This window comes from Enhydra lutris, unplaced genomic scaffold (assembly GCF_002288905.1).
Source record: "Enhydra lutris kenyoni isolate GAN:26980312 unplaced genomic scaffold, ASM228890v2 scaffoldscaffold29, whole genome shotgun sequence".
Lineage (NCBI taxonomy): Eukaryota > Metazoa > Chordata > Mammalia > Carnivora > Mustelidae > Enhydra > Enhydra lutris.
This window is the reverse complement of record NW_019154113.1, coordinates 15744234-15765066: the sequence shown is the minus strand read 5'-3', so window position 1 is coordinate 15765066 and position 20833 is coordinate 15744234. Positions and strand designations below refer to the sequence as shown.

At 44.3% G+C, this 20833-nt stretch overlaps 1 protein-coding gene across 4 annotated transcripts in view; it reads left to right on the top strand.

The window, feature by feature from the left end:
* Positions 1–20833, top strand: part of LOC111152589 (neurotrophic receptor tyrosine kinase 3) — a 368407-nt gene that overhangs the window by 323185 nt on the left and 24389 nt on the right. The window contains exon 16 of one of the 4 annotated variants that reach the window (XM_022511090.1): positions 17136–17210. The exons of the other annotated variants lie outside the window; for them this stretch is intronic. Coding sequence (XP_022366798.1) covers positions 17136–17210 — 75 coding nt within the window. The remainder of the gene's footprint in view (positions 1–17135; positions 17211–20833) is intronic. 4 annotated transcript variants of the gene reach the window in all.

The following is a 20833-nucleotide window of genomic DNA, read 5'->3' as shown; positions in this document are numbered from 1 at the left end:
ATTTTTCTGTGTGTGGCAGATATGTGATTATGCCAATCTGTTCTCCATTGGCTTTACCACGGTCTTGGGAAGCAGTGTCTGGCCACAATGTGTGCACACTCAGCTCTCAAACTTACTTCAAGGAGTGTCCTTCATGTTTCTTGATTCTGACTCAAAGAGTCAAAAAATCACATCTACCAGTTATCCAGTGATACTGCTTTGCCCTGGCTTTAACAGCTGGGAACGGATGCCCTTTACTCCCGGGACAGCAACAAGGGGGTGAATCCATCTTGTTTCTGTGGGCACCAGGGCTGATTGGAACTCGAGGAAGGGAGGGCAACGTGGAAATGGTCCACTGTTCAGGTATCTGCAATTCCTTTTTCATGAGTTCTATGCCGGGTGTAAGAGGAGGCCAACTGGCTTGAAAATGTGTGTCTTTGGTCCCAAGGAATATGAAATAAAAAAGAGCTATTGTAGTAAAAACAGTGGAAAACTTCCTATCCCACTGATGGTGGGTAGATATTGTACTTTCCATGTTCCAAGGGTAGCGTGTGTCATATCCTCATGTTCAGTTGCTCATGATGTCCTAATGTATGCACAGCTCTCCCTCCCTCCCCCTCTGCAAAACAAAGGGCAGAAGGAGGTTTGCCAGAGGTCACATCAGTAATGAACTCCAAAGTCTTGTTATCCACATTGGAAGACATCAGAGTGACAAAGCCATTCTGCATCAGGACCTAATCTTACCTCACACCACCATTAGCGGCCTGGGGACCCCCAAAGCACTTCCCCTAACCTCTCTTTAGTTTTCCCATTTAAAAAATGAGGACAAGCACAGTCTCTTGGCAGAGTTATCTTGATGTTAAACAAGTTACTTTGTGTAAAGAGCCTGGAATACGTTGCTTTGCTCAATAAACTGTGGTTTCCTTCATACCCAAGGTAGGAGAACCACAGGGATAATAAGATTTCCAGATGTCATTCCTGGGTCAGGGAGAAGGACCTCCTGATCACTGGAAGATAAACTGGGATCATGCGGCTACCCCCCAAGGAATGGGGTCTTTAAGTTGACCACCTCCTGAGACTTTCCCTCCCATTTAAGTTTGAACTTAAATAGAGAGACTGGATCGTCAGCACTTGCTTGTGCTTCTGGTCAGTGTTTATATGGTCCTCATGATCTTACAGCGACGTTCATGTTCGGGTGATTTATGAAACATTTTTTTGTTTGGTACACCAGCTGAGGCTCTGGGGGAATGCAGTGATTTATCGTCTAACAGGAGCACTGAAGGATTCTCTCGGCAAGCTGACATCTGGGACAGATTTGCTACTGTAGGTTACTGAAATCCGTTGAGCCTAGGAGTTTGTGGGGAGTTCCTGGTGCCTGATTCAGTTAAATGCAGATAATCCAGGGCCCTGTGTGTGTGTGTGTGTGTGTGTGTGTGTGTGTACACATGCACTCATGAGTGTTCATCTGGCCAGTGCAGAATCCAAGGTGTGTATACAAAAGCAGGAAGAGAGAAGGAGCTAAGTTCCTCCTTATATGCTTTCTTTTTTATTTTTAATTTCTTAAAGAGGTGCCATCTGGCTCATGTATGAGTGATATGCAAACGATTTACAAAGGTGAACTGTCTAATTTCCTGTGACATATGTAGAAAGCGAAAACAAACATTTCTGCACTAGAGTGCCAAGTCCTTTGTCCTCTCTTCTTAAGACTATGCCCAGGGGCGCCTGGGTGGTTCAGTTGTAAGCAACTGCCTTCGGCTCAGGTCATGATCTCAGGGTCCTGGGATCAAGCCCCGAATCAGGCTCCCTGAAGGGCAGGAAGCTTACTTTTCCCTCTCCCACTCCCACTCCCCCTGCTTGTGTTCCCTCTCTCACTGCCTCTCTGTCAAATAAATAAATAAAATCTTAAAAAACAAAAACAACAACAACAAAAAAATACACAAAAAACTATGCCCAGTGGCCAATACCTTTTCTTCCTGTGGGTTACCCCTCAACACTTCTGAGATTGCTTTTAAACTGGCAGGGACAATTGTGGATTTTTGGTACCATCATATCTTTGAGACCATCGCACAACACTAAGAAAGTAGAGGTCAAATCTGGAATCAAAGAAAGTTCTGAATGTGCTGAAGAGGGGGAGGTTAGGGTTTATTGGGCGGGAAGGATCAGAACAGAAGAACAGAATCGGAGGGGCCAGTGCTCTGATCCTTCTCACCCAGAGGACCAGGAGCATGCCTTCCTGCTCATCCTGTATGCTCTGTGCCTTGCACAGTGCCTAGCACTGTAGACGCCTGATAAAAATATGAATGAATGGGCAAAGTCAGAATGGGAGTTCAGATTTAGGCAAGACATAGATTAGGTCAGACCAAGAGGAGCCATACCATTCCATTTCGGTATGCCGAAATCCAGGCAGACACGTCTGGGGGACATAGGCAAGTCAGGCAGCTGATTACAAGTTCTGAGTTCTAAGCTGGAGATGCCAGATCAGGGTATCTAGAAACCCCTGGGGAGGATGACAACAGTTACCCCTTAGGATGTGGGAACGATTTACAATAAACTGATTTGACTGGTAGAATATTTGATTTTATGGATGTCATGGTGACTCCATAACAGTGGTGATAATTGTCGTCTCCTTGACCCGTGCTATCTGGGTTTGCTTCTCAGCTTCTATCATCCCTGGCTATGGACCTTGGGCAAGTTATTTATCCTTCCAGGGCCCCCAACTGTAAAATGGGACTACTAGTCACTATCATATGCCTTTACCATGAGGATTAAGAGTTAATAAATAATCAACCCCTTAAGATGATTAATGTTAAATAAATATTAATTACTCTTAACTGTAATTGGAGCTGAAATACAAATGTCTTCCCAATTGCAAAATGGGCATTTGAATAAGGTTTACCTAAGTGCATTAGGTAAGGTAGGCCAACTGCTATAATAAGTAGATGCAAAAATATATATAATGGTTCCAACACAAATAGAAGCCTATTTCTAGGTCATAGAACAGTATGAGCAGGTGAACTTGTTAGAGAAATAACCCCTCCTCCATGTAGTCATTCTGGCTGATGTAGCTCTACCCTCTTCTTTGTGTGATGTCCTTGGTCAACCTAGGCCTCTGTCCCCATTCCACCACTGGGAGAGGAAATGGGCATGAAGGAATGCATGTGGTTAATGGGCCCGACCTGAAAATGGGTCCTGTCACTTCTCATGGCAAGAACCCAAACACATGCATGGTCTCAGCATTTGTAAAGGAGCCTGAGAAGTGGAGTGTAGCTGTGGCCTCAGGTAGAAGAGAAGAACAGGGGTTGTAGTGAGCAGCGGGTAACCTCTGTCCCATTATGGGTGAGGGAAAACTCCTTTCTCTTCCAACATTTCATGGCATAGCATCCCATGTCTGATGATTTATCAGGAAAGTGAGGACAAGATATCCTTACTTTCTACTGTTATTTCCATCCTGAAGATGGAGATGATAATCCTGAGATGTCCCTTTTATCCTCTGCTTGCAAAGTCCAGGTGTCACATGACATGTGTAAGCAATGGGGGAGCTTGGCCCTGCCTGCCATCTTGGTGCCTTTGTACATCTCCCTGGGAAGCAAAAAAAAAGGCATACCAACAAGAAAACAAATTCAATTGATTGGGTGGAGAAAGAGGGAATGTTCTAAAATCAAAGGGTGTCCAAGTTAATAGAAAAGAAAATACATTCTCAAAGTTTTGTTGAATAATTAATTAGTTTTTGGTCTCAAGTGGAGAGGCCCTTAGATGGAAACCAAGTAGCTGGCAGTGTGTTGAGGAGAACCAGAGCTATAAAATAACTCATAACTTACTTTTACCTTAAAAAGCTAGTGATGGTGATTTAAGTTAACTGATTTTCAGGATTACATGAAGCCACCAATACCCCTCACTCTTTGTTGGGGTTTTGCGAGGCTCTAGCAGTAACCAGCTCCCTACTTCCTGCTCAGATTCTGAGTCCTATGCCCTTAGAGACGGAGAACCCAGACAGCTGGAGATTATAATGTGTACTTGTATAGTGCTAGAACAGTTGCCATTGGTGGCCTTGCTGGGCAACAACAATGAGCTCCCTCATACTGAATTCCCAGACTAGGCTTTCTGCCCAGTCATGGCAGCCTGGGAATATTGCACACTTTGCCCTACTAGGGCAGAACTCTTTTGGCTCCTTTCTGTTCTCTGTAGATAGGCAGATGCCCATCAGAAAAGGAAAGGGTGTGGCCTGCATGCTGGCCCCCACCAATCAGAAAAGTTGTCCTTCCCAAGGGGTGGGATTCAGGCTGGAGAGCTATTAGATTGTTACTCGAGTAGGTGTTCCTCCAGCTGGAAATCTGAAGCAGCGTTAAAAGGATGGGTCTCTCACAACTCTGTTCATCCCCCATCTGGGCAAGCAGCTGTCAGTCTTAAATTCCTTCCTCCAATGCTAAGAGTAGGGAGACCTGACCCCCTGCTTAACTGCCTGGGAGAGGATTGGTAGCTGGGCCTACTGGTCCTTGAGGGATGCTGACCCAGTTTGGAGAGGGCTTAGCCAGACTTGTCTCTCAGGTTTCAGCCATTAGGTTTTCCTTAGTAGACCCAGGCACCATGGCAAGAAAAGTGATTCTCACTATCAGAAGATGAGGGTCTCCATCAGGCTGTCCACTGGCCAGAGCCCAGTTACTGGGCCTGACTGGTCCCTTGCTGTTTGTTGGATACCCTAATAATTTGTTACCCGTATTCCTCTTTATCTGGAGGAGAACAATGGGGGGAGGCTTATATTCTATTCCTAAAGAATGGGATGGTCCCATCTCTTATTTCATATAAATGTGATTTCATTTGGAGTAATTTTAGATTTCCAGAAAAGTTGCAGAGATGGTAAAGAGAGTTCCCACATGCACCTCCTCCTACTGTTGGCCATGGTTCCTTTGTCAAAGCTTAAAAAAAAAAAAAAAAAAAAAATTACATCAGTACAAATTATTAGCTAAACCAGACTTTGGATTTTATCAATTTTCCCCCAATACTCTTTTTAATGTCCCAGAACCCATTCCAGAAAACCACACTGCCCTTAGCCACATTGTGGCTAAGTCCTATTAAAGTCCTATTAAAGATAATAGGACTTTTATGGTTGAAGCAGTGTTGGGGTGGGGGGAAAGGGTAGGGGATCCACTGCTTTATTATAGTCTCTCCTTTCCTCCCCTTTGCCCCAGGGCTACCCTTCATTCACCTTTCAGAGGCCCCAGAGCTCCAGACTTCCCTGTGTTCTGGAAGAGGGGTAGGTGGGTTATAAGGAGCCCTATTTGGTGAGCACTTGTAATTCCAGAGTCTTAAAAGAATCCTTCGAAGCTGTGTGGTCATTGGGCACTGTCTTTAGAGAGTAAGCAGACAGGGCTAGAGCTTAGCTTAGGAGGCTAAGGGAAGGCTTGGGATTCCTCAGGTTCCCAGTCCCTAAACTGTGTGTGTGTTCTTTCCTTATGCCTTGGGAGAGGGTGCCCTGTGCTGGCGGAGAGACATGGCCACAGGTAGACATCTGGGCATGCTCAGAGCTTTAGTTGCCAGAATGGCTACTCTAGGACTTCGTGCCACAGCACACACATCCGGAGTGAATTCTGAAAAATAACTTAAATGCTAAGACCCATTAAGCTGCACAAAGTTGCAGAGGGAATGAACATGGAGGTAGGTGTGGAGGATAGATTTATGCTAATTATAGGTATTACAACCTTGTTTCCTTGATTGAAGCCAATGGATTTGCACACAAATTATCCAAATAATATCAGACATTTTGGAATCCCAAGTATGTTGAGGGACAGGAGTGCTGTGTAGGATATCTTGGTCCCCAGGCCAACTCTGTGCCCAGTTAAAGGCTCCACTTCCACCTGTAAAATCTGAGGTTTGGATCCTGGTTTTATGGTCTCTCTTAGATTCTACCTTCTATGGGACTAAGTTCTGGGGGTAATGAGAACTGAACCAGAGGCTTGGTTTCTTTAGAATAGAAGGGAGACAGGGCTGAAGGTACAAGAATAAAGCCAATGTCCTCTCAAGCAATCTCTATTATTGTTTTGCCCCGGCCCAGAGTTGTTTAATATCCCAGGCCCTTTTCCCCCTCCTGATGAAACAAGAGAACAACCTCCAGTTTTGAAATAGTCTCTCCCCACAATATCTGGATCTACTTTAGTGATGAAATTTGCTTTCTCCTCTTCCCTCTTCTTCCTCTCTGGGATACTTAGGTCAACTGGGCAAAACTCAACCTTGCAGGCATAAGAATTGCTGGACGGACTTTCTTGATGTTTTCTCAGTATGGGAATTACCTGGGTTCTTCTGTCCATCTCAGTACTTCCAGACCTCTAAACTTCCTCGACTGTATTATACTTTATCCTGACATTCTGGTGGTGCTGTGGCTATCTTCCTGCAACTATAGCAAATTGCAAAGTTCAGACGTTAACATAGAGTGGGGTCTGGTGTTCAGAGCCGTGGAACACTCCAATAATCTGGTGTACAGATGACTTGGAAAGGACACGATGATCAGGAAGTTGAGGTGTAAACAATGAGGTAGAAAACTTATTTTGGGCATCTCTGCATAGGGGCTTAGGAATGCTAGTGTTAGGGGACACTGTCCCATCTTTGTTCATGGGGTCTTGGCAACCTGTTACTCACATGGTGAGGCAGGAAGTCTATGTTTAGTCCCTACCATGACCACTGATGGGAAATAAATGGACCTGAGTTTACCTTGTGTAATGTAGGCACTTCCTGTCTTTCTTTGTCATTATCTTGAGGCTTCTCATCTCTTCATAGGTACTAGCCACACCTATAGCATTGTTTTCTCTCACTTCATGGAAACTTGTTGGGGAGTTTGATGGATATTCTGCAGTTTCATCTTCAGAACCACTGATGGTTTCACAGATCCTTTTACTGGATGGGGCTTGCAGGGCTGGATTCTGGTTCAGCCATTCACTTACTTTGGTGATATTGACTTTATTGACTTTAGATCAGTATTCTTTTCTTATTTTTTTAAGATTTTATTTATTTATTTGACAGAGATCACAAGTAGGCAGAGAGGCAGGCAGAGAGAGAGGAGGAAGCAGGATCCCTGCTGAGCAGAGAGCCTAATGCGGGGCTCGATCCCAGGACCCTGAGATCATGACCTGAGCCGAAGGCACAGGCTTTAACCCACTGAGCCACCCAGGCACCCCTAGATCAGTATTCTTGACTCTCAACGTAGAAGATCGGATTGGATGCATAGTTTTCCAACACATTTTTTTTTAATAGCAGTAAAACCTTTTCTGCAGATGGCCCTTAGAAGATAGATAGACAGATGATAGGTAGATGGATGATAGACAGATAGATAGATAGATAAACACACATGGCCTCAGTTGAAGTGAAAGAACAATGGGGTCGTGGCCTTCTGCTCCCTCTGGCCTGCATCCAGTCGTGGGGCTTTTGCAGCCCTTTGTAGAGGGGCTTCCATGCCCCACAGGGCTGAGCACTGGGACTCCTTCAGTAGGCTCTCCTGTCAAGATTTAGGATAGATCTTACGGGTTCCAGCCACACGTAATACTGGCATGAAGAACAAGAATGGTAGCAGGAGGGGATTAATGAATGAATGGCTGTATTTGAACGAATAACTTCTTCTTTGTGGCTCATCAGTTGACCACATAAGTCCTTACATGCAAACCGACTGAAGGAAGAATGCTCGTTTTGTACATCTGATTGTGGGACTCTGCGTTTGCACACCAGCCTTTTAATGTTCTGCCTGGAAAGAAGAAGGTCTTCTGAGACCTTGCAGCAGAGTAAGCTGTTAGCCTCCATTTTATGGATGAGCCTCAGAAAGGCTTGGAGACAGGTTGAATACCCTAAGACTTCTCCACAGCAAAGTCAGTGTTAGAGCCTCACGCCTGAGGATGAGGAATCCACTTTGAACATCTGCTGGACTTTGTCCATGCTGTTTATCTCCCCTTGTGCCGCGTCCCCTCACCATTGAGAAGGTCCGTGTGGGGGACAGAATTCAATTCAATTCCCCAACTGTGCACGAGGGTGAAGAAAAGACAATTTGCGTTTCCAAGGAAATTAAAATTTCATAGGGAATATAAAGCAGGATGAAAACGTGCAACTCCCCCACAGGCTAGAGGGAAGAAAATCGTACAGAAGGGTTACCAATTTCAAAAGACCATTTAATCAGAGGGATGACTTGGATTTTACGGGGTGGGTGGGTAGTCAGTGGGCTGAATTTGAAGAAGGCGTTCCTGTCTGAGGGGTGAGCATGAGCCAAGGCGGGGAGGTGGCTTGGAGACAGGCAAACCAGCAGGGTGCTCTGGAACAGCGTGTCATTCAACAGGCCAACAGTGCAGGTGCATGAAAGGTTCACAGAAGGAAATGTCTGCAAAGGGAGGATGGGGCCACCGTGGCTGGTCTAGAGAGGCCGATGGGCAGTCATGGAACATGCATCATCTGTTTGAGTGTAAGTGAGGCTGGGTGTGAGGACAAGTGATCAGGCAGTGGCAGATAACGTAGACTGCAGGAAACCAGGAACCCTAAGGCACGAGGTGGCGAGGCCTTATGTCCTGAGGTAGCAGCCAAGTATGTCCTCAGCGGGGCCTGGGAAGGTCAACTGAAGGCCGGACCTGGGGCGCTCAAAGGCTCTTGCCGTTTGCAATCACAACCTCAAAAAAGAGTTAACAGTAATATCGTGGGTCAGGATGGATTTTTTACAGATGTATCTTTTAGGCCACCTAGCCCAGCGTGCATCCCTCGGGTGTTGTTAGCAACAGATGAACAAATGCTAAATCACTCCATTTTAAGGAAACGCCAAGCTGGGAAGGAGCCTTAAATGTCATGTTTCACCCCTCTGGCCCCAGGCAGAACAGCATCAAAACCACCCCAGGCAGCTGGTTCGCTGACTCTGTTCTGGTGCCTCTCCTGGGTTCCACGGGTCCCCCCTTACTCTTCCAGATGTGGTGAAGGGGAGTCACCCTCAGTGAGAGAGTGATCTTTTTTCTTTCTAATGTGTAATACCCTTTAGAAGTGGGACGTTCTCATTTATGTTTAGCCAGAATTCTACCTGCTGCAAGGTAAGTCTCTCATCCTCTATGCTTAGTGGAGAGAAACACGGTTTATACTACAGAACAGACATTATAACCCCCAGAAAATGCTGAGCAGCTCCCTGAAACCAATATGGCCTTTTCATCGATCGCTGGGTGTGTTTTATTCATTAAGTGTGTCTTGATTGGCGAGGGATCTGTAGAATATACCCTGCCAAAAAATAACATCCTTTCCCTGAGCACAGCTCCGGGTGTTCTCTCCTAAACTTGGTTTCATCTCCTTGTAATTCTGAAATCTGGTGCGAGGTGTGGGACGGGTGCTGTCAGAGTAGGGCTTAACCTCCACTGGGACAGGTATGGGAACATAACACAGGAAGGTGCCTCATCAGAAAATTCTGAGCCCTTGAGGCCTGTTTACACTGGAGCTCTTCCTGGAGACAGGAGAGGCCCAGGCCCTGCCAGGAGGGCTGGGGAGCCAAGGTGTGGCTTCCTTCCACTCCTTTCATCTTCTGTGGGGGATGGGCTAGTCACGCTTTTATCACCTGACCCTGGCCTGTATTTTAACAGACCCTTTTTGGGTTCCCGAAGTGTAAAAAGGCCTTTTTTTCCCCCTTTTTCTTCTGAGGCAAACTGAATACAGAACATATAAAGATACATAAATTTCCATACAAATATCTTCTTTACCAGCTGTAATTAAGATATTTGCATGTAAAGAGAACAGTGTGTTCCCTTGACTTCCTCCTGGTAGGGAATTGTATTTTTCTCCTAATCCTCAAAACCCAAGACTTTGTGATCTGTTTAGTGTCTAACCAGGAGGAGGAGGGGGAGGAAGAGGAGGAGGAGGAAGAGGAGGAAGAAAAGGAGGAAGAAGAAGAGGCAGAGGACTGCATCAATATAGTGTCTGAAATTTAGAATTTTAAACACAGTCTTTACTAGTGGTTGTTCTTGTTTTCGGACCTAGCTCATTCCACAGGACAAAATTGAAGTGGGGGTAGGGGAGAGCCCAAGAGAAAGTGGGCTTTAGCATCTGCTAAATCTCGAGTCAAGTACATAGATATGCCTTTGAATCCTGAGCTTCTGCTTATGAAGCTATGTGACCTTAGGAAATTTTCTTAAATTCTCAAAGCCTTGGATCCTCATCTGAAACAGAGAGGAAGAGAGAACAATTTCTTCTTTTAGGCAAATTAAATAAGATTATGTATGCAAATTGCCTGGTTCCTATGAGGCACTCAATAGATGGTAATCATTACTCTATGTAAGTGAATAAGGTAGAAATTATATATAAGAAATCTTGAATAATTTTGAATTACAAGCCAAGGTATTTCCCAGGACGGTCTTTGGTGCTGGATACTAAAATTGGAGGGGAGGAGAGCCTGGCGAGGAGTCCAGGAAACAAGAAACAAAGCTACTTACTCCACTGGGACTGGCTTAGACATTTGGGTTTGTCTGTTAGAAGCCCAGAAGGAAAGAGGAAGCATGTATTTGGTCAAGAGAAGAGCTTCCCATCGTAGAATTGGTAGGTCGAATTAGGAGCTAACTTTTGATAACTGTAGACCATGAATTCTATGGTTGACAAAGGTCTTCAGAATTAGAGCCCATTCTCCAGGTCTCCTAAGTGTGTGCCATCCCTTGTTGCCCCAAGGGAAGATTTTGTGGTCATGTGCACCATGTGCACTAATGCCTTGGGGATACATAAAATTATCTACAGAGAGATATAGATAAGATTTGGATAGAGATATTAGATAGAGATATATAGGCAATATACAAAGATCTACATAAGGATGGTTTAAGTCTAGCCCTGCTTTCTTCTCTTAATTGTCATAAGCAGCAGGATGATCACTGCTCACTCTTATGCATAACATGAGATCATGAATAGACAAGAGCTGTTGAAGTGTTGGCTTGGTTTTATCACTACTATCATCACCACTGTTACCACCAGTGCCACCAGTATAATCTGCTTAGTAAATGATCATGTACACTCTGGGGAAAAAAAAAATGAGTCAAGTTCATCAACGCCCCACCCTTGATTGGCAGGGGTGGTCAGTATGCCATCTCTCCCACTCTGCCAATCACCATGACAACCTTGGCTACCTTTTCCCACATTGAGTCGTGTTCTTTGGCCTCTACAGACAGGATGGACCTTTGATTTGTGATCCAGTTTGTTCTTGAAGTTGATCATTTTCTCATCCAGTGGTTGTCAACCCCCAGCTTCCCGATCTTTCTATTTCCTTATTTATTCATGTCCTTGAGTTATTTGGGACCATGAATGTCCTGTAGTTCTACACACCCTAAATTTCCTTGAAAGCAAAGGAACCTACTCTGTTTTTATGATGCTGTTGAATAAAAGTTCTTAATTAAAAAAATATATATAATTCTATGTCAAATGTTTATAATGGGTAAGGAATAATGGCCTAAGCATTTAATCCATTTTAAGTGGATGCTTGTAAGTCCCTGCCTTGCCGTACACCAATAATCACTGTGTGGGGACTCTGGGTAGATATGTCTGGATCTGGATCTGCTTCCCTACCAAAGGGCCAAACTTCTGCTTATCAGTGAAGATGCCTGAGGGAATGTCTCACATAATTAAAAGACAAAGACCTGTGAGACTGCAGTTAGCACCTGAAGGACAATCTATTAACAGGGGGCCAGATTATTCAAAGGCATTTGATCAAAGCATTCACTCCCAGTAAGTCAGTTTGTGTGGGAAGTCTTATCATACTGAGAAGGTTGCTTAAAGAAGTCAGAGCAAGAAAGTCAGATGAGACAAATTATCAGTAGCATCCAGCTAAGAAAGACTGATTCCTTGGCTTCCTAGTAGGTTCAGAAATACTGCAAGTCTTCTGCCCTAATCCACCCCACTCCCCCGACCGAAGCCAGAAAGGGATAAACATTTCCACCATCCAGTTCCATGTCTACTCCTTTTCCGGGTCTCTATGACCAGCCAATACCCCTTCTCAAAGACTTTTTTTTTTTTTTTTTTTTTTTTTTGCATTTGTGTCAATCAGGGTACTCTTGAGTCATGATGGCTTGGAATCCACTCAATCTCTTTGACTCTTTGAGATGACCTTGGGCATATATTCTTTTCATCCATTTCATGCTGATCTTAAAGAGACCATTGTATATTCTTCATTTCTAAATAGAAAGGAGTCCCTTTACTGTTAGAATCCCCAATGCTTTCCATGTTGCTAGATTTCCTTTATACCTAAAGCAGGACTTATTGCTTGCAAATCGAATTGCCTTGATACCAAGTATTATATGCTGCAGGGATGGCTAGTAGACCTCAGGTACCAATTCTGATTGATAGTGGTTGCTCAGCATAGAATGAGCAAAGAAGTTGGTGGTTGTATCTAGAGTCAATAAAAAAGCATGTGGGATTAATTGGTGATGTCTACCATGGGTATAGGGAAGGGAATTAGTGGTACCTATGTGATATTGTCCCAGTCCTAGCATATCCTATCCCAATCTGTGCTCTCAATTCAAAGATTCTCCTGGAACCCTTTAGTCATGCTCAAACCTTAGCTTCTCAGAGTTGGAGGGATCTAATAAGGTGTAGGTGTGAGTTTATTGAATGCATCTATCTATGTTGAAGGATTGTGTAGAGAGAGAGGACTTTGCCAGGTGGGCCTGAATTGGGTTTACATGCCCAAGTTCACAGAGATGAGACTGGAATCCCAATTTCCTAATTTATCTTCTACTTGCCTTTTCTCACTTTTCCTCTAAATGTTTTTGTTGGTGGTGGTGGGTTTTGTTTTTGTTTTTTAAGACCTTATGCTGTTCTTGGTAGATCTGTTTCCACTCTGCCAAGATTTCCTTGTGGTCTAGATATAGCTTTTCCTCCCAGTTCTGTGCCACCTGCAACTTTTAGCAATGTACCAGCAATTACTTTCAGCATATTTTTAATTTTGGAGAACATTGAATAACTCAAGGGGTTTGCTGCTGGAGTCTTGCTCTCAAGCAGTGTTGATCCAGTTATCAGCATTCTTGGAATATGGTCCCTCTATGGACTCTTATTCACACACTGACCTCTTTGTTCATAAGTATTTTGTGAGAGTCCTTGTTAAATTCCTGGGTAAAATTTGGGTAACCAATCTATGCTGGCAAATTTGTGAAATTCCTGGCTAGAAATAAACTTGGAGATCATCTTGTCAAACCCACTTATTTAACAGATGGGGACATTGAACCCCAGAGAAAGAGAGAGCAGCTGTCTCTCAAGTTCATGCATCTGTTTAGTGGTAGAGTCGAGGCAAGAATATTGGTGTCCCATCTCAGATCCAAGGCTTTTCTCTGATCATCATTAAAGTACTTGGAGGTCAGTTGGGCCAGGATTATTATTCCTATTTACAGGCCAGTGAACTGAGGCTCAGAGAGATTAATTAGTATTCTTCAGATTACACAAAAAATTAGGGCAGAGCAGTGTTGGGTTCAGTGCTCTGATTCATAGATAAGATTTTTGAAGGAACATGAGGTCATTTTTGAATAGAAGTTATAAATAGTGTACCAGTACAGTATGGTCTCTATGAGGTTAGGTAGACTTTAGAGTTAGAAATGTGAGCCTGTAATAGGCTAGTTCCATGATTTTTTTCTAGTTGGGGTTGTGACAAAGATATTTATGGAAGAGGAGGCAAACACTGGGGGTTATTTAAAAAGCAAGGAGAACTTAATTCAAGGAGTTTGGGGGTGTCTAGGGTGGTAGTAAAACCAGCACCAGGAAGGTGATTTGGGCCAAGAGTAGTCCCAAAAACATAACACAGACTGAGTGAAACTGTAAAGTAGGGAAGGGATGCTGGGAGCAGGGAAGATGTTCATCAGAAATGAGGATGCTGAATGCTGTCCTAATACCTCTGAATATGTTGCAGTAAGTGATATATTTTTTTTTACATTTTTATTGTGAAAATGTTTTCTCAAGAGCATCTATCAACACCTGCTTGTTCATAGTAGCTCGGGATTTCTGAAATGGAGGATTCCAGGCCTTATTTGTCCAATCCCATAACTCTGTATCTGATATATGGGAGCTATCTGCAAATGTCTGCTAAGTGAAATGCACAAGGAGGCAGGTACACTTCTTGGTGAATGACTGAACTGGGATGAAACTCCAGGGCACTGCAGTTTGAGACTATCCGAAATCACAAAACCAGCTTTTATTCCATTCAGAGATGCTCTGAGGAATTGTCCTCCACCATTTTGGTCTGGTAAATGGGCTTTGCAATGTGTTTCCTGAGCCACAGATGTGGCAGGGCTGGAAAACTCTAGGATGGTGAAGCTCAGTGCCCCAGGCACTTACCTGTACTATGTGAAAATGCAACAAACCACCCAGTAAGATAGTGGGTTCTTCATCCTCGGGGATTTTCCAGGAAATCCCGATGACCACATTTGAGAGATGTTATGGAGACACATGCGTTGATCATGAGGTTACAGTAGATGACCTCAAAGTTTTGCTTTTTTCCCAATTCTGAGATCTTGAGTCCCCTCAGTAATAGAAGGTGCTTAGGTAGGACAAAGCAGGAAAGTCATTTAAAGAGCCATTATTATGCATGTGCAAGAAACTGTGTCAAGTATATATTTCTGGGATGCTATGAAATATTTCACCCTTCATATCTACAAATTCACACGTGTGCTTTCTTTCTCACTTCCCATACGCCTCACCATCTGTCACCTGCCCTCTCTAGCCCACTGCTCTCTCTGTCTGTGTCCTGCTCTGAAATCTTGAAGCTACTCTCCCTTCTTACTGCTTGAAAACCCATCTCTTCTACATTAAAGAAAAAAAAATCTTCATTTGACCTTTCTGCCCCTTCTAACTCTCTTCAACTACTAAAATAGGTCATTTTATCTTCTGTCTTAATTTCTGGGCTTCTGATCTCACCACTTCATTGACTCTAGATTTTGGGGGTCACTAATTATCTCATCTTGGCAAAATTCAAATGCCTTTCCTCTAAGAACTCTAATCCTTTTCTGAACTATCTGTTGAATGATATTATTAATAGCTGCCCCATTCTTTCTACACCCTCTGCTCCCTCGCTGCTTAGCATTCTTGTTCAGTGCCCTCATGACACCTGGCTTCACGATGGACTCCCCGTTCCAGCCATGCTTTACCTCGTCCGTTGGTTTCTCTTCTTCCTCTCCTTCTGTGTTCTGGTCCTGCTATTTTGGACATCTACTTTGGGAAACCTCAGATTTACATTTTTAGCCTCCACCTCTTCTCTCTTTGATTGCTTAAGCTTTTAGCCTCCCCTGGAGAATTCGCTGGTGATTGAAACTTGCCTTGTTGGAGGTAAAAGTCACCATGGCCACCTCCTGCTTCTCAAACAAAGAGTCCGTTGGCATCAGTGAAAACCCTCTTGGGATGTTTCCCAAAGTTGAGTCATTTTGGAATCTGTCTCTTCATCACTTGTACTTGACTTTTTACCTGTTCCTGCTCTGTCTTTACTCCAGGGTCAACTGTCCTTTGTGTGTTGGCAGGAATTGCCCTGGTGCACTCCCTGACCAGACCAATTCTTGGATCAATGCATGCACCTTCAGACTCAGAGTCATCCTACCCATACTCCTCGAATCTTCCATCATCCCAGCTGCTGCTTTAAGAGATTTGAGTGAATCTTCATTTCCCAAAGTGATAAATTTCTTACCCTGGCCTCCAGGGCCCTCAGGTACCCTGCCATGCTGTTTCTTGACTGCTCCCACAAGAAACCCCTTCCGTTCCATCCCAGCCAGCCTACCCGCCATTCCTCAGTAGCGCTCACTCATTTCCAATGTTGCCTGAGACCTTCTGTATACATTCCCTAGGGCTGCTGTAATAAAATACCACAGACTGGGTGGTTTAAACAATAGAAACTTATTTCCTCGCAGTTCAGGAGGCTGGAGGTCTGAGACCAAAGTGTCCACATGGTTGGTATCTTCTCAGGCTTCTCTCCTTGACTTGTAGATGCTGTCTTCTCCCCATGTCTTTACATCCTTTACCTTCTGTGAATGTCTATGTCCAAATTCTCCATTCTTGTGAGGACACCTGTCACATTGGATTAGGACCCACCTACATGATCTTGTTTTACCTTAATTACATTTCTGACTTTGAGGTACTAGGACTTAAGCATAATGAATTCTGGGGGGGGGGACACTGTTCAGCCCATAACATCTTCTTCTCTCGACTTACCACCTGTTCTTTCATTTCTCTCTTTCTTCTTTCTCTCTATTCCTCACCATCATCAAAACCCAGTGGTCCCATTTCACTTGCTTACTGGATGGTCTCCCCAGAATCACCCTATTGGTTTATGCACCAAGATGTGTTGCTTCATAAACATCCTTCTTTGTTGGGTCCTTCTGATGTTTCTCTGCCTCTGGCTTGAATGAGAGCAAGGGCTAGGTCTCTTGTCTTTTGAACAAGAAGCACTTGAGAAATGCTATTGCTAAGTCACTGAATGTCCCTTCTCGAAGGCCGCCTAACGTACCCACTTCTCTGACTTCTCAAGAGGCCTTTCAAGGGGAATGAGTTTTTCCCAAGTGGTAATGGAGAACATACACACTGATTCTGTTGACAGCAAGGAGGAAGGCTGAGGATCCGCCCAGATGACATCCAACTAGCTCACCTCCTTTCCAAACCAGACAGGTGGGAATGCGCATTTGGGAAGGAAGCCCTTAAAGTAGTGGTGAATTCCGTGATTTTTCTGCTGGAGATAGGAACGACCAATATTCCCTCAGAAACTTTGGAGAAGTGCTATGTCTTGGAATTAAGGAGGTGAAAATTCTGGATAAAACCCACTTCCTTTCAGAGTGATAGTTGGCTGGGAGACTCATCTTGTTGGAAGTAGAATTGAGCCCTTGGTGGGAAGCCATTTGGATCTTGGTAGAAAACCAGAAGGAAGACAGCTGGGCACCATGTATTAAGAGTGGTGTGATGGTGTGCCTGCTGAGCTGTGGGTTGCCTCTCTGGGTGGACCCCTGAGTGAGGACCATAGAGCTGGGTTGATGCTGTCAGCCTTTCCCCCCCACTGGTGTGAGAGGCATTTGGAGGCTGTGGCCAGGAGAGACTCGCCATTCACTTAAAGATATACCCACATTCCTTCTCCTCCCTTCTTTCATCCTTCCATGCTTTCTTCCTCTGCCTTCATCCTCTCTTCTCTCTTCCCCTACCCTGCTCTCTCCTCCATTCACTGTCAGGAAGGGCCATGCCAGAAGGGCCCGATCAGCGTGTCATGGCAGCGCCAGAGGCTAGCAGCGCCGGCAGCTTCCACAGTGAGTCTGGATTTTGTTTCTGGGGCCAGGGGGCTGGGCAGGGCAGTCCACACCCAGACGGACAGCTTGCAGACTTTGGAGAGGAACTTCCATGGGCCAGGGCGCTTCCCTCCTCTCCTTCCCTGCCTCCCAGCAGAGGGACATCATTTCACTTCCATGGAAGTTTCCTGCCAAAGCCATCGATGTGCTTGGGATGTCTCATGGGGAGGAAGCATGGTGGGGGTGGGAGGGGCCATAGTCTGCTAAAATTAGGTGCACATCTGGGAGAAACGCCGGAGTTCAATTGGCTGCCAAGGATTCTGTCCAAGCCTGTGTGTGTGGTGGAGGCTGGAGGCTCTGCATGGACAGTGGTTTGGCTGCTTTCTTGCATTTCAGGAAGTGTGACCTTGAGTTTTGCGTACATGTTGGGTGCCTACACTCCCTTTAAGGAACTGAGAATGCCACATAGGCTCAAGGATCTGCCGAACCAGAGGTCTCCCTATTGACCTTAGATGAAACTTGTCTAAGAAATTCAATGTTTAGGGTAGTTATTACAGAGCTCCATGACTGAGTCATCTCTCTGAGGATCAGGGGGAAAGTTTTTACCATTCCCATGTTAATTTCTGTGGTAGTTTTGGGCATGGAGATGGACATAACGTGGAATCAGTCAAAGTTCCATCTGTCTTGCCTTAATCATCAGACTGAACTGGATGGCTTCCTTCCACTTTTTGCCTAGGGGCTGTTCCCTTTGTTTGGGGAATGGTCCATTGGGGAAAACAGAACCACACAATTTACCTACCCAGCCTTAAAAATCTTACCCAGTCCAGGAGCCCACATGTCCATCTTGAAATGTTTTCCCACAGGCCAGATGTTGTTGCCAAATATTGATGGGGTGTGATGTAGTTCATTTTGAAGTGAAAAACCTCCAGTCTCTAATACGTGATATTATCCTGAGGCTGCAGTCTTATGGGCAGGTGCATGGGGATACTTTTCCAATTTCATTCATTTCTCCTGTGATATGGCTAGGGAGGTAAATTAGGCATAGCTTCCCAAGTTCTAGCAGGATCACGTTTTTATAGGTATCTCCTCTTGGCACTGTTACTAATAATGACATTAGAGTTTAAGATTTTTCAACACTAACAGCTGTGTAGAATTAGAGTTTATCAGAATGAACATGTTTGCCAGCCTTGTGAGAATTTTGAAAGCAGGACCATTATACGAGATTAATCAATCTCTTCTCATGCTTTTAAACATCCTATGTATTTCACTCACCTCAGGATAAACTCTTGATTTGAGGAGTTGACAGGTTTAATTAAAGTATCAAGTTGGTCAAATTTATTAATTAAATTTAACAACTACTTATTATTAATCAACTCTGTATATTTGATTGTCTAAACTTGGACACCCCTGAGACTGAAAAAAGGAAACTATTAATAATTAAATTGATACCACAGACATAAACTGTTACCTTCCCTGGTAAATTGGGACACCTATGTATTGTGAGCTACAGGATACAAGTGTGATTGAAATAGGCAAAAATCTCTGCCCTTAATAAGGAAAATAGAAAATAAAATAGAATAGACAGTATGTAAGAGAATAGTAGGTCCTTAAGAAAAAAATAAAACACAGAAGGAAAAAAGAAGTGTTTGGTGGTAGTAGTGGTGGTAGTGATGGTTGCGTGCGTGTGTGTGTCTATCTGTGTGTGCGAGTGTGTGTCTGTGTGTGCGTGCACACAAGTTTAGACAGGGAGGTCAAAGCAGTTGAGTTGCCTAAAAAATATAATGTATTTTAGTTTATTTAGTTGATTTAATTTAGCCAAGGAGGGCTCCCAGGACTTGGATAAAATTTTTCTGAAACAAGTCAGATTTAGACATTCTGAATCCAAAGCAAGGAACACTCACAAATCTCGGAATGACAGAAATCGAGAAGGGAGAATCAGGTGGCCGTGGTGTTGGAAGCATACCTTGTCTGCTCAACAGTTAGATTTCCCCTCTGACTGACACGATGGGGAGACTTTCAGAAAGTGAGTGAGCCTGTGGGCCTCTCCACTTGGGAGAGCATCTTATAGAAAGCCCCTCAGTCTCTTACTTGCCCTGGCCATTCAGGACATCTTCAGGGCCTTTCTTCTTCCATCTAGTGTCCTCGGGGTTGGTCAGGGATGGTGGCTTAACTTTGCTGAACACCTACAGTTGGAGTAGGTGAATTTATTTAATCCATACTGTTCCCATGAAGAAGTTATCATAAAGCCATTTTAGGGAAGAGAACACTGACGTTTAAACCCAACACTGGAAAACCGTGGAGCCAGGATTGAAGCCTAGGTAGCTCTGAGTCTAAAATCCTGCCTTAAGCAGTTAGTCTTAGCATTCCCCCAAAGAGACCCATTAGCAGGAAATGGGAGAAAGAAAGGAGAGGTAGGACTTCCTAGGTTACCCGCAAGGTCCTGCGAATGGGCTTCTTTGCATGGCTGGATCAGGAGCAATAGATATTGTTGGGACGGTTGTCGATGTCTTTGCTGATGGTGCATGAATGTACGGCAACTTCTCCTGCTTGTCCGTGCGTCATTGTTATCGGGAATGGGGATAGGCATGGAAAACTTGGGGGGCATGAGAGCAAGTCTCCCTGTTGTGGCATCCATCCCAGGCAGAGGTGGAAGTGGACTTCAGTGTGTCAGTGTTTCTGGGTTTCACGCACGTTGGAAGGAGGGACGGTGCATGGGTCTGTGGGTAGATAATAGGGGTGGAGAGAATGCATGCGGAGGTCTGAGGCTGGATAAAGTTTTTCTGACAGGGTTCTGAGTCAAGAGTTGAGTTTGAAGAGAATCCTACATTTCCTGCCTGCCTTTGTGAATGGAATCCACAGAATGGCCACATCCAGTCTTGGGGCTGCTATTAGCAAGAAGCAGGATGTCCCTGGACCATATCTTATTATGGTTATACTTAACATCCATCTCACTGCGTGACCTTGTATTTATGGGTAATGAACATTTATATACTTCCCAGAAAAAAAAAAATTAGGTAGCATCTTATTTTATGCAGAAGCTCCTGGTAAAGCAATATGGCAAGCAAGCCATCATTTATATGCACCCAAGAGAGCTGCTATAGCGAAGCGAGGAATTATTTTGAGATGTCAATAACCCTCTCCGGTTTGCCTTTTATGCTAAAGGAGAGAGCAGTTCCACTTGTGATGCTCTTATTTTCTTGGACTTCTGTAACATATTTATCCAAAGATTTCAATGAGCGTCAAGGCTGTGTCTCTTTCAGTGTCACAGTATGTGTCATACAGGTAAAGAGAAGTTATTACTCTGTCATTTACCAAGGGTTTTCTTCATCATCACAATGTCAGTGTCACTTAGGTATATACTCCAGGCATATGAATGTCTCCCACTGTGGTCTTCCAACTACTGGATTATGACTACTCCATCAAGTCCTGGTTCTTTACTGCTTATGGTCTGTTGTCTAGTTTCCCTCCATCATTTTGCTACTCAGGGCTAGGGAGCAAAGCATCCTTCATCTGCCTCCATGGGGAACTCTCCTCTGACTTATCCCGCTGAGTCTTTTGCCTTTCTGACAAAAAACCAAATGGGCAAGCAAACTACCTTTTCTTCTAAGATGTTAACTCATCTCAGCATCATTTGGCTTCTCTAT